Below are 14,509 nucleotides of genomic sequence, written 5' to 3' on the forward strand. Positions count from 1 at the left end.
GCTTCGTAGAGTTTTAGCCTATTGATGGAGTCATAGGCTGCCTTGAAGTCAACAAATAAGTGATATGTATCTATCTTATGTTCATGGAATTTTTCTAGGATTTGTTGTAGGGCAAATACTTGATCGAAGGTCGACTTCGTTGGGAGAAAACCACATTGATACTCGCCTATTACGCATTCCGTGTATTTAACCATTTTTCTGTACAGGATATTGGAGAACACTTTATAGGCTGTGTTCAGAAGGGTTATGCCCCTGTAGTTTGTACAATCCATAACGTTTCCTTTTTTATGAAGGGGGCATATTATTCCCATGTTCCATTCTTTGGATTTTTTTCTTCCTGCCACACCTTACTCATAAGTTCATGCATGCATGTTAAAAGGTTTTCACCGCCACATTTCATTAATTCAGCTGGGATATTGTCCATGCCAGGGAATTTCTGGTTTTTGAACACTCGTTCTACCACTCGAAAACTCAGTACACCACTTCTTGACATTCCGCTGGTTCATCACATTACCGTAATTGGATGTGAGACGACGATTGATTTCAACAGGGTGGACGCCCTCCTGGTTGAGAAACCGAATGATTGAACGCATCTCGCAGGCGGCGAAATTCGATAGCGGAGAGTCCATCTCAAACGGACGCAAAGGTCATACTGAAACAGCTACCAAGCCGGCTCACCACTCGTTCTGGAGAGGGAAGTCTACGCTACACCCAAGTTGCCATCTTTTGAGAAATAACACCCGCGTCGCCAAAAATGAATAAAGATCTTTAATTCTTGCACAACCTTCTTATTATAATTTCAAATTATTGCATTGGGCAACAGTCACTTAAGTGGATTTGCCTTTCAACAGTCATTGTTAATTTATAGCTCACGCTGCAATGTTAACGATAAATGGTGTACCAAAATGTTCAATATTAGTGGAATTTATTATTTTAATTTATTTATTATCATTACAGGATTGGACAATGGACATTATTATTATCATAACATAAGAATATTTAAGTTCTCTAAGTAATAAATAAAAGTGTTGTCTCATCGAATGATTTTATTTGCCAGTAATGCGCTGCGCTTACCATTTAAATTAGCTAACTTAATCGCATACAAGTTTCATGAAAAATTAACGTTATTTATGTCTTAGATCATATTATTAGTAAGTGTTTTTTGAGTGTCTATCAAATTGAAGTACCTGACTGCACATAGATAATAAGACTTAACAAAATAACACTGCTTATGCAAAATTATTGTATCTATGTTTATCTTTATTCCAGAAATTTAAAACTTGTGCTTCTTGGATCTCCAAATATAGGTGCACCAATCGACAAAAAAATGCTTTTTGACATCACACACATTGTGCAAAATCCAGACAGTACGACGTACGATTCAATTGCCCTATTGAAAATTGATAGAGAGTAAGTAACACGTAATCGTACGTAACTATTGAGCTTAAATTTTTTATTATTGTTTTACATTCTCATTTATATTTATTCAGATAAAAAAACGCACACTCAACAAGTTTATATTTATTAATATTATTGTTAAACTTCTTATCAATAAATAATAATGCCGCAATATTTCACATTTTGTATTATTACCTCTGTGCAAAATGCATGCTTAGCCAGCGTTGCCAACTTAGCATATTTCTTTCCATATCTAGCATTTTTAATAAGCAGCTAGCTTACATAATTATTGGCATCTGGCATGTGGAGATAAGATACCGCAAACAGCTTAAAACTTATTATAATAAAGCTAGAATACGAGGGTGGGTCAATAAGTCCTTAGAAAAGCCGACAGGTGGCGCGACTAGTACTGTAAGCGGTTTGTTTTCATGCAGCGGCACTACCGATTCAGTATGCTGCGAAGTTTCAATCAGATTGGTCGGGTTGTTGTTTTTTATTTTCGTACATTTAAAAAAAAAAAATGCTTGTTTACAAAAATGGAGAAAATTGAGTTTAGAGCTGTTATTAAACATTTTAATATAAAAGGGTTAACAGCAAAGGAAATAAAAAATGAGTTGGATTTAGTTCACGGCATATCTGCTCCTTCACTTGCAACTATTTATAACTGGTTAAATGAATTTAAACGTGGTCGTACATCAACAAAGGATGAACCACGCTCAGGACGTCCTGTAGAGGTGACTACACCAGAAATGATCAATAAAATCCACGATATGGTGTTAAGTGACCAAAGATTAAAGTTGAGTGAGATAATTGAGGTTACAGGGATCTCAAAAGGTAGCGTCATTTCTATTTTACATGACAAATTGGGCATGAAAAAAGTTTCTGCAAGATGGGTGCCGCGTTTGCTCACAGTCGACAATAAACGCAATAGGGTGGTGGTCTCTAAAGCCCTGTTGTCGCTCATGCAACGCAATCCGGATGAATTTTTTCGTCGCTTTGTGACTGTAGATGAAACATGGATACACCACTATACTCCCGAGACGAAAGAACAGTCAAAGCAGTGGATTGCGAAAGGCGAACCATGTCCAAAGAAGGCGAAAACCGTAAAATCAGCTGGTAAGGTTATGGCTACTGTATTTTGGGATGCACGTGGAATTATTTTCGTTGACTATTTGGAAAAAGGAAAAACAATAACAGGGGATTATTATGCATCTTTATTGGACCAGCTAAAAAACGAAATTGAAGAAAAACGGCCTCATTTAAACAGGAAAAAAATCCTCTTTCATCAGGACAATGCCCGCGTTCACACATGTTTACGATCAATGGCTAAAATTGAAGGATTGAAGTTCGAATTGGTCGACCACCCACCGTATTCGCCAGATTTAGCCCCCAGTGACTTTTTCCTTTTCCCAAATTAAAAAAAATGGCTAAGTGGACAACGTTTTTTTTCAAATGAAGAAGTCATCGATCGGACAAATGCTTATTTTGAGGACCTTCCGAAAACTTATTTTTCTGACGGTTTAAAAAAAATTGAGAAACGTCTAACCAAGTGTATTGAGCTCCAAAGAGATTATGTTGAGAAATAAAAAAAAAATACAAAAATAAAACTGTTTTAATGCTTTTTTCTAAGGAATTATTGACCCACCCTCGTATTTTACCAGGTATACTTGAATGCGACCTTTTGTCCCGTATATCTTTAAAATAAAATCAATGTTACCAAGACTGCATTAATTTTTAATTTATCGACAATTTTTTTTTCGACCATGTCCGATCCTAATAGGATCATATGGGCCTCTACAGAGTAGAGGTTTGTATTAACAGATTTTGTTTTTGACGAAAAATGGATGTCAGCCACTTGCTCAACCTATTAGGTCCACACCCTGACTCACACAGAATTTGAAAAAACAATATGTGTACTTGCCATTACCAGGATTCGAACCTGAGGCCCACGGCGTGATAGTCCAACGCTTAAGCCGCGCGGCCACCGTGGGTGTAATTTTATTAGTATTTTCTTAAAGCCTGGGTGTTTATGATTTTTTATCTTCCATTTCTAAATTCACTACTATTTCAGTACACTACCCTCATTGGGTCTTATGGTCTGTTGTAGTGTTAAAAAGAATATATATATGTGTTACCTCCACGTTTATACGTGTATAGAGGACCCCTCAAGGGTAAAGTACGAGCGAAGATATGGATGCCACATTCATGTTTCTTATAGTCCGCCAAGCCAAATGTCCTTCTATCGCCGCTCGATGAATAGAATGCTCTTTACTTTTATTTATTAACAGTACTAAAAAATGTACAAATTGCTAGATAGGGAGATAAAAGTTGGTCATGCGAGATTGGTATGATCGAGACTCGAAGGAAATAACTTTAGTTTTAAATCGTATTTGTATTAAGATACCTAATGTTATTTCTTTTGGGCTCAATTCCCCGAAATCGCTGTAACTCTTGACTACCTAGCTAAGAAATGACCTGGACAATCCTTAAGGTAAAACCCAGGTAAAGGCTAAGCGTTCTGCCGCAGGCGAGAACGACAGAGAGGGATGAGCGTTCATGGGTAGATCGAGAGGGACAGCGATAAGGCTGAAACGGGGACATAACCAGTCTGGCAGGCAGTTAGCCGAAGCCTCCGATACGTGACGGACTTCGTGTCCCGTTGATCTTTAAATTTTAATTGCCACAGCCTACGACGCCCATCATTAACAAATTTAGGGCTGTTGCAAAAATTAAAACCTGTGTAAAACTTAATAATTGTGTCCTGTGTATTGATATTGTGTATCCGTGTGTATAGCGAGTAACCTTTTATTTTTGTGAACCTAAACTTTGTGCTACGAACAACGTGTGTTTCATTGTGAATATCCACCATAATCAACTGTCAAGACCTAACCTTACACTGAACGTGCTCTACCAACCCAAAAGACAGCTTCGATTGACCGCCCTGAACAATTCACATCACTGAGCTAGTCGAAGGGTGGAAGCTGGTCGTGTGACTCACACGTACCGACCGACGGCATGCTACCAGGGCGTCATTAACGTCAGGTCGACCGGAGAGTTGTGCGCGGAGGTCGGATCGGGCTGTGCGGCCCCGACTCAACTCCCTACCCGGATTTCCGGGGTGTTATATGTATATTATAATTCTAAAATAAAAAGTGCAATATTTGCAAAAAGTATAATATTTTGAAACTACTTTTTCTTGATTTTCATAATATAACATAGGCTGTGGATATGATATACGATATAGTAGTGGCGAAGACTCCATACTAGCCGATTATTTAAAGCCTACCTTCGTAAGAAAAATAATTTGTATTTTCATGTTGACGTATTTATATAATCACAAATAATATTTTATTCAATATGCCCAAAGACATCTATCGTATAATTGTCATAATTTTACGATCTTTTCCCATATTACAATCCCATCCATCCATCCAACCATCTATGGCATCTCTCAAAAGTTTAAAAAAATAGAACACACCGCGTTTCGCTTCACATATTGTATAGGATTATTTTCGCGTGAATCGACGGGTTTTTCAATATGAAGTTTTTTTCTCATTATTTTAAAATTTCTGGCGTCCCGCATACAAATGTACAAGCTGTTTCGTTAGCGCTTACGTCGCGAGAGCACATTTATTCAAAATAATTAATAAGATAATTTAAAAAATAATTTATATGGGATTCAATCACATAAATATGTATTGATTGTTGTTAAAAATATAAAATAATTTATCTTGTGATTTTTATTTATTTATTAGTTCACTCATTAGACAATTTAGATATTTGATATTGTACCTACCTAAGTCTGTGTTTTAAATATAGAAGTATTTTAAAATGTCTAGTTTTACGGGTTAAATTATAAATTGTTATGGAACATAATATTATATATACAACAACGGATATTTTCATAGATGATGGGTAATATATTTTGAGCTTATGTTACTTTTATAAATGTTTAGGAAAATACATACGTAATTCAAACTAACTACTTATAACAATCTAATTAAGCTTTTGAAATTTCTTCGTTTTAGCGTACCTATTCATCAGTAGTAATGTTGGGTTATCTTCTTATTTCCCGCAAATATATCTGACAAGCATCGTTACTCCCACAGCCTACCTCTTTCAAAAAGTCACCCTTCACCACTGGGATATAGTATACTTTTGTAGTTGTGACCAACACTTTTTGGGCTCGATCTATTGCCAACTACCTTTTGCCAGGGTTTCCCAACTTTTTTATACCTACGGATCACCGGTGATAAAAGGAAAAATATTTTGCGGACCGCTAACTTAATAATAAAACGATAATTTAAGTAGTATTTTGTTTATTACTTTTTAAATCATGTATTATAACAGACATGACAGTCTGTTTACGAATAAAAAATAGAAATGTGATCAAGAACTTTTGCTGGTGCAGAGAGAACAACTACCGGCCAAAAATTCTCCACTGATGACTGGGTACAACTCTTATGCTTATATTAAATCGGCAGATTCCGTCTGGGCCGACCGTCTGCCACGATTGCGAAAAACTATTATCTACGGTTGAAAGTCACTTTTACGGAATCATGAGCAGTCGTGGACAAATTAGAACAATTTCTATTTCTCAGGCACGATTCACCTACCGAAGATTGCCGAGAACGTGCAAAAATATCCAAAGTAACCGCCCGTTTTGCAAGTAGCTATTAGCGTCATTCTGTCAAAGTCAACAGTCAAACGTCACAAACATCTCTTTTTTGACTCTTTCAAATACCATCAAATAATTATACTCAAGATGACTAAAAAACAGAGTGAACTAGCGCCGCTGTCTCATTCCTCGTTATTTTAATTACACTAAATTAGGGTTAGTTCTTTGATAGGATTCTTTGTAAAACCATGCCGTCCGCGCTGTTCTTCATGAAGCCAACTTTTGACCCAATATTTTTGTTTACGCTGAGTCCTTAACCGATAGCTGACATTAACCCAATTTGATAAGCATTTCATGCATTTTCAATTCGTCGTGATTAAGTAAAATGCCCATAGTTTAATTGGTAAAGCACACTGGCACAGTTCCAGTGGTTACAGGTTTAAGTCAGTTATCGTATTTTTTCAAAAAAGATTTTTTTCAAGTAGGTAGGTACAGGGATCGAAATAGACCGGAGCGCACCGGAAAGCCGTTCCGATTCATGAAATCCCCAAAATTATCACTCCGTCTCGTGAAAACAAAATAGTTTAACCATCTGAGCTAGATAGATAGGCCATATAACAAAAAATCGAACACACTTATTGTTATGAAATATACATAAAATTAGATACCTAACTATGTTAATATTTTTGGAAAATTATTTAGCGCTCCGGTTCATAAAATTTTCCATTCAGAGCGCTGTACCTGCCCAGGATCTAAGGTGTCTTCAAATTATGTATATTCAATATAAAGAATGTTACATTATCAAATATTGTGAATTATTTGTTGAATAAAAGAAATAATTTCTTAAAGTAACTCAAAGTTTCTGCCTCCAATTCTCAAAATGTGGAGGGAATTTCAGTTTGTAGCGGACGAGTCGACTGAAACTTGAGTAGAAAACATAGAGTTGGATGATACACATCCTCGCGTATTGGAGGGGACATGCACATACCAAGGGTCAGCAGGTGCAAAAAGACAAATGCAAGAGGCAGCCTTTTAGTTCGGCCGTCCGTGTGCGCCGTACAAATAAGACACATAAGCCCCTGCTTACATTTTAAATTTTCTGTCGAATCGGTTGCGTCAAAGAAAATCACACATGTGAATGTTTATGGTATTACGAGGCTTATAGTTGAAGATTTTTTATTCAATCTTGTTAGTAAATCATGATCGTGTCACTAACTATGTCCTACCTGATAAATAAATGTAACCAGCGCACGAAATGGAAAATTTTACGAACCGGAGCGACCGATAATTTTTCGAAAATATAAATATATTATCTTATCTGTGATATATTTTTATTATATGGCCTACCTAACTCAGACAGTCAAATTAATATTTTAACAAGACGGAACGATAATTTCGGAGACTTCATGAACCGGAGCTGCGTTCCGGTACGTTCTAGTCCAGTTTGAGACTTGAATATTATAACCATTTGTTTTTATTACAATGTGTATTATATTAGTTTCTTTTTACTTTGCAGTGCAACATTTGGTCCAGCTGTAATTCCAGCATGTCTCCATGTAGACCCAACCGTTAATATAAACAAAGCAGTTCTCGCTGGATGGGGAACTACTTCAGTAAATGGACCACGGAGTAATGTTCTACTAAAGGTACCTACTCTAAAACAGTTATCAATGTTGACAATTTTTCTAAAAATCGCACTTGGCGAATGCGATTTGATTGTTGTAAACTTTATAATAATTACACAGGGATTTAAATAGGATCATCGTCGCCACTCTGTATTAACTACTTTTATCATTATCCTACAGCATTTTCCATTTTGGCGAGCGATTGTCAAAATGTGTAGCGCGTGTTATGTATACGAAAAATCGATCAGCGACTAGTCGATGTGGTGAGCATTTATGAAACACTGACTAAGGAAACATTATAATAATATTAATAAATTATAATATAAGTTCGTCAGAAGATTAATAACAAATTGAAAAATTAAATTGAATCCAGCACATTTATTCTATACACAAGACTGCCATCGGCAGCTATCGGCAGCTATCGAGGGTAGTTTATCACTTTTATGTATTGAGGCAGTATAATTATTGTAACAATAAGTTAGCCGTTTAGCTGGTCCAACTACTTACTGTACAAACACATGTGCTCACATTTTTTCATAGTATTTTTGCAAATATAAAACATTATTATTATGTATAATTAAGTTTGAATCAATGCATATTCATTATAATATAAAAGGCGCACTGACGAGGCGGTCATTATGTTCGTGTCCGGAAAAGTGTATGTATGCATTTAACCGTATAACAGTTGACCGTGAGCTGTTATATAGCACCGACATCTAATTTATGTATGAATAAAACGTTTAAAAACACGTAATGAACGGGAAAAACGGAGGAAAATAGGTAGGTAAGTAAATTAGGAATACAGTCACATCGTATATATATATTGATATATAATTCTGAATGATAAAAGTAGGTTAATAAATAGGTGTTTGATAATAATGCCAGCGTTATTATCAGATAGTTGATACCAATTAATATTAAAGTATTGATCGTATCGAATATAATAAAATTGAAACATTATTATCTGCAATGATCCACGAACAACGCGTCAATTTTTGTTCCAATGCTATACGGCCATATATTTTTGGTACAACATCTCACGGTGTTTGTACTGTAATACGGTGAAATTTAATACATACAATTTACATGTGTCCCGTTACGTTGTCTGCTCCTCCCCCGCGGGTCCTATTAAACTAACACCGTAGACCAGGGTTTCCCAAACTATGTTCCGCGGAACACCAGTGTTCCGCCGAACTGAATGGGTGTTCCGCCACCATTTGGAAAGGTTTTATACACTGCACACACACAACAGATTTAAAGATATTCTACTAAGTAGAAGTAAAATAAGTAAAACTAAAATAATTAAAGAATCTACTTTATATTGAAAGGCGAGTGATGATCAATCTCCACTGATGTTTTGACGTCAAGTATCTAGATAGGTCATGGCTCCCACAAGGAGGGAGGGCTGAAAGATCTCTAGCCTGGGGGCCCGGCGTGAAAGATCGACCAGCCAAGTGAGATAAACACACATCACAAACATGCACTAATAGTAAAAAATGTCGCCTACGGCGCTGTTTCATTTCAAGCTTACTAAAATTTAATAGTATGTGGATTTCCCATACTTACAGTTTTTGATTATTGTCGATATTTGACATGTCCATAATTGTGCAAACAACGTAAAAGTGGGTGTATTAAAAATACATAAAAATCGCTAAAAATATCCTTAATTTTACCTCGAACACCATTTGGAATAAAATATGCAACTGTAGATCGTCATATTGCCTTTAACCTTAACGATAAGTAGGGGGCCCGCCAAAGATCCTAGCCTGGGAGCCTGCTTCGGGATGTGGGGGGCATGATCTAAATACAGACGAAGGACCATCTTTTCTCACACCGTGCGCATGAAAAAGATGGGGTACCTATATTGTTTTTAACTGACCGGCTGACAAGTCTTGTCTGTTTAACGACAGTCGCCAAAATTGGCAGAACGGTTAGCTGCCCTAATAAATAACCTAAAACTAAACTGACTGTTCCGTTAAAATTTCCGGGCTTGGGAAGTGTTCCATTGCAAAAAAAGTTTTGGAAACCCTGCCGTAGACTATCCTTCATGTAACCTTGCCAATGCACACAGTGACAAGGATTTGTGTGTTTACGCAACCGTATAAATGCATTCGTAAAAGCCGGGCACTCTATTGGTTTACACACGTACGCCGTATAATTGTATTAGTAAATTCCAAGCACCCGATTGGCTTATTCACGTTTCTATCTATTCCAAATGGAAAGGTTACGTGACAGAGAGTCTACCTACTGATTAAATAATGAACTCAATGCACTCATCGTATGTCTTTTTGATTAGGTGGAATTGGAAGAAATCCCGCACGCCCAGTGCTCTGCTTTTTATTTGACCGTAAATTTAACCATCTACAATGACGCATACGTTTGCTATGGAAGCAGAACGGAAGGGAAAGGGACATGCCAGGTAACAAAACAGGATTATTGTTATAATTGTTTTTTTTGTAGTACTTATTCCACTTTTAATCAATAGATTAGGACCGGTTTCGTCCGCCTCAGTGGGACATTTTCAACTGTTTCAATTAAATAAAAACAACACTACAATGATGTTCCACCATGAATTGATAGTTAACAAAATAAAAGAAATTATTGCTATAAGTTTGAGAAACCAAAGGATTTTTCCAGAATGGAACACACGAAACTCTCAGATTTTTTTCAAAATACGTTTGATGGATAATAAAATTGAACACGAATAAATGGGTTCACGCTATGATCAAAGGATGTTATGTGCAAATGCCGAATTATTATATAAATTTAGGTTATATATTTTTTTAAAAGACGTAGGTACCTACCTCTGTGAAGTTGGAAAAAATATTTAACCATCTTTTATTGGTTTTTCTTTAATTACCTACCCCAAGAATTAATATCAGATTAGGAACATAAAAAAAAACAAACTAATTATCGTCATGCATTTAAGGTTTATGTCTGTTGTATATTTTTTAACTTTGTCCGAAAGCCACGACAAAAACCTTTTTGGTCTTCCTGTAAAATTTGATTTCTGTGGGTGATATACTTTTTCCTTTTAACAGTGGGTAGATATCGTCCTTTACAGCTTTACACCGTCCAAAGTACAAAAGCACACTTTCGATTAAAAATAATGTTGATTTTAAAATCTAAATACGTACAATACGTACCTACTGATGTACTTATTTGTTTTATTATTATAAAATAAAATGAAAAAGTTCAAAGGGTTGATTTTTCTTGACCGGGTCTCAAAAACACTAGATTTTACGCGGTATATTTTTTGCTGGTTAGGTAGATGCCCATTCAAAAAAATAACTATTAATAATTTAATCACATTTTAATTTGCAGAGTGACTACGGTAGTCCAATTCAAATACAGAACAAGAACGTCTACTGCACATATACAATCGTGGGAGTTTCGACTATCCCTTTTGGCTGCGGTACTAAATCTATTCCAGACTTGTATTTGAGAATTGCTGCCTACGTCCCGTGGATCGAAAGTGTTGTCTGGCCATAATGTCACAATATTGACAGGCGTAAAAAATTATTAAAACAGAAAAACACGAAACTTATAATAATTTTCAAGTAACTGAATCAGACAAACTAAATAGATGTCAAATAACCTTTTTAATTAATTATCCGGAGACTAAAAATAATATGAAGGTGCAGCTGAAAAACGTTACTAAGATTCATAATAATAGTTGCATGAAGTTTTGTGTCACAGATTAATCTGTAGCAAGTTCACAGGTTTGTGATATGAGAATAGATTCCTGTTCCCAGGGCGGGTATGTTAGAACTTGCGAGTCGTATGGTCGAAAACCGTGTGGTATGACAAGTTAGTATCGCCCGTTTCATACCGTATACGATAACACCTATTTTTGAAGCCACTCGCTACGGACTATTTTAATTCGCGAGTGACTAGTTGGCAACATCGCCAAAACCGAGAAAATCGGTGTCTATGGTACAAGATGAAACGTCAAAAATGAAATGTCAAACGAAATCATTATTTTTGTTGGTTATGTTTGTGTATAATTCCTACAATATTCGATTGATTTAGTATAATATGATATAGATATATGTACGTAGAATATAACCTTACATAAATGCGAAACCATATAATATTATTACACTGTAAAACAAGATTTAACAAAATAAACACAGTGTCTTCAATAACATTTATTTTTATGTAGGTATTTATTCATTACAAACCATTATAAAACATTAACATAATTAATTGAACTCAAGATAACAGAGTATTAAGTAACATTGTGAATAGGTAATATAATAATTCGGCATCTTTATTGTTTATAAATTGGTAATGCCGTGTTCTTTCCGTCAGCGAACTCATTTATTTTGACGTTTTGATTTTCAAGGTCACTGTCACATACGAAACGAAATATCAAAATAAACATGGAAATCGGGTAATAGGTACATGAATTCACGTCCTTCGTCGTGCAAAAGTAGCAAAAGAATGGAGAGGTTTCAATTAAGTGATCTTAATAGAAATGAGGTAGGTGAGGTTATGTCCGTCTCAACATTATACCTACCTACGACTTTTTAATTCTCCATGGATATAATATTATAAACGTAATAATGTGTCAAAATATAACATACATCTTCTATGTCTTTGATTAATTTTAATCTATACAACCATATTCATTTTTTCGCATTGTAAACTCTTCACGCTTGTAGGTAGGTAGTAACATTAAACTTAAGATACCTAATAAACCTATATGGCGTGAGAATTTGTAAAATATATCTCACAAGCTCTTTGTTTAATCGAAAATTACGTATAAATAGTGCATCTCTGAGTGAAAAAGCATTTTGACATAAGTTAACATAATTATTTGATCTGTTTCGCGGATGATTACGTGATCCTAAAAGTGCCGCAAAAGTAACTATTTATGGGATTGACATATTTTACAATAATAATTGGGTGAACGATACAAATCTATAGCAATGCTTTGGCGAAATATAAAATAATAATATGTAGGTAATTATTCTCGCGAGCCCAATAATAAAATACTATCTTTTCGCAGCCTACCTTTCACTTTTATTTGACAGTTGAAAACTAAACTGCGTTATCGGCGCGAGACATCAGTGCGCATGCTCACATACTCAACTCGTATGGGGGACTATGGTCACGAGTGCCCTTTGGTATGGGTAATATTGTCGACACAGATTATGACTAATTCAGGTAGTGATAAGTTTCGACATGCCTTATTTCGATAACCTACGTCACTTTCGCGAATGACTACGATGTTTCACACGACTCGCAAGTTCTAACATAAGGCCCCAGAGCTGTTGTGCTGATAGAAAAACGGCTCCATCCACACAATGTGTGAAACACATCAAGAAAATTACAAACAACAGAAAATACGCTATAAAACAGTGGTTTTCAAAGTATGCGCTGCAATGTTAGAAAGTTTTCAAATACAGACAATCTTAATTCAATGCGTTAATGTATAGCACCTTATCTGCTAAGCAAATGTTTTAAAATTAATTTCAACAATATAATAATAACGGGATTCAAAATATGAGTCAAGCAAGTCCCAACCAACTAAAATTTGTGACTATTTCATATTATTGTTACTTGTGTGTTACTTTTTCGTTACCTATTTTTCTCTTAGTTTTATCTTTTGTTTGACTATAATTTTTAAGTAAAAAATTACCATGTGGCGTGGTGTACCTATTTTTATTTTTTACGAATAAAATACTCTGTTATATATTGTATTTTATAATATGCCAATCGTTTTTACTTCAAATTTCCGCATTCCTACCATAATAGCTAATTATCAGTCAGTTATTAAAAGGTTATTATAGTTATCGTAGCATTGTTACACTTTGAGTCAGTATTGTATCATTTATGATTTTATGACAAGAGAGACAAACGATTTTGAGAAGAGATACTGTCATGTACATTTACAGAAATTTTGTGTTATGTTCTGAGAAAATAATGTTATAAGTACCTACTTTTTTATATTTTTCAGCCGCAGATGAAAAATATTGTTCACATAAACTGTTATTCTGGAATAGGCTTAAGTGTGGTGTGTTTTATGTGCTAGATACATTTATTAAACAAACAATTTGGAACAGTGGAAAGAATTTCAATTCAATAACACCTCAGACAGTTTGAGATTTTGCTGATTTGTCCCTTTTACGATTTGCAAGTCATTACTGCCAATATAAATTTGGGGTCATATGCGTAGTCATAAGCTATTTAGGATTTTGGCCAAACGATATTTCGGCCATTTAGGATTTCGGCCTTCGGGAAGTCGTATGAGACCACCTCGGGCTGTTAGGCCTAACAGAATAGCTGGTAATCGCCGATTACTAGCACTGATGTTTTGATACAATTTATGTGTAGGTACTTTTATAAATCTTTCGTTATTTTCCGTGCATTTAAAAATGATAATTTCACTCAACCAAATATAAAGCAATACATGTGATTAGCATAAATCGTGATTCAAAATAATGTGAATTAACCTCCCATGTGTCCCACTTTGGTAATAGAAGAAGGTTAGCCACGTGAAAAATAGATTTAAACAGTAATTTGTCCTATTGTCTATAAAAGAACAATTGCTTGCAGCGATAAATAAATTAACACTATAAAAAATCAAATTTTGAACAAAAGTTTAGCGTCAAATAATATGACGTTTACTGGTGCGGGACGTTCATATCAAAAGAATGTTGATAAAGGAAGCAATGCACGGATCTGAAATGAGTGGAATTAGCTTGGAAAGGACTTCATCTGGCAGTGGATCGATCGCAACTGATGATGACAATAATGATATAAATGGGTATATAAAATTAACAATTATGACTACCTACATTAATTCACAGGACGCAGATTAGTGGAATCAGCATGGAGAGGCCTGGATCCAGCAGTGGAA

General features: G+C 35.3%; 1 protein-coding gene across 2 annotated transcripts in view; it reads left to right on the plus strand.

Moving 5' to 3' along the window:
- Positions 1-13,711, plus strand: part of LOC147067010 (venom protease-like) — a 37,540-nt gene extending 23,829 nt beyond the window's left edge. Inside the window, exons 7-11 of one of the 2 annotated variants that reach the window (XR_015071528.1) lie at positions 1,270-1,410; positions 7,533-7,662; positions 9,938-10,060; positions 10,966-11,355; positions 12,897-13,711. Coding sequence is in view for 1 of the 2 variants with exons in the window: in XM_085954616.1 (XP_085810742.1) it covers positions 1,270-1,410; positions 7,533-7,662; positions 9,938-10,060; positions 10,966-11,133 (562 nt within the window). In the remaining variant the exon portion in view is untranslated. Of the gene's footprint in view, positions 1-1,269; positions 1,411-7,532; positions 7,663-9,937; positions 10,061-10,965 lie in introns of both variants that reach the window. The other variant, XM_085954616.1, reaches the window with a different exon arrangement.
- The last annotated feature ends 798 nt before the right edge of the window (positions 13,712-14,509 follow it).

The sequence above is a fragment of the Rhyacophila brunnea genome, unplaced genomic scaffold, assembly GCF_057557595.1.
Source record: "Rhyacophila brunnea isolate RB1 unplaced genomic scaffold, BYU_Rbru_1.0 scaffold_4, whole genome shotgun sequence".
Classification (NCBI taxonomy): domain Eukaryota; kingdom Metazoa; phylum Arthropoda; class Insecta; order Trichoptera; family Rhyacophilidae; genus Rhyacophila; species Rhyacophila brunnea.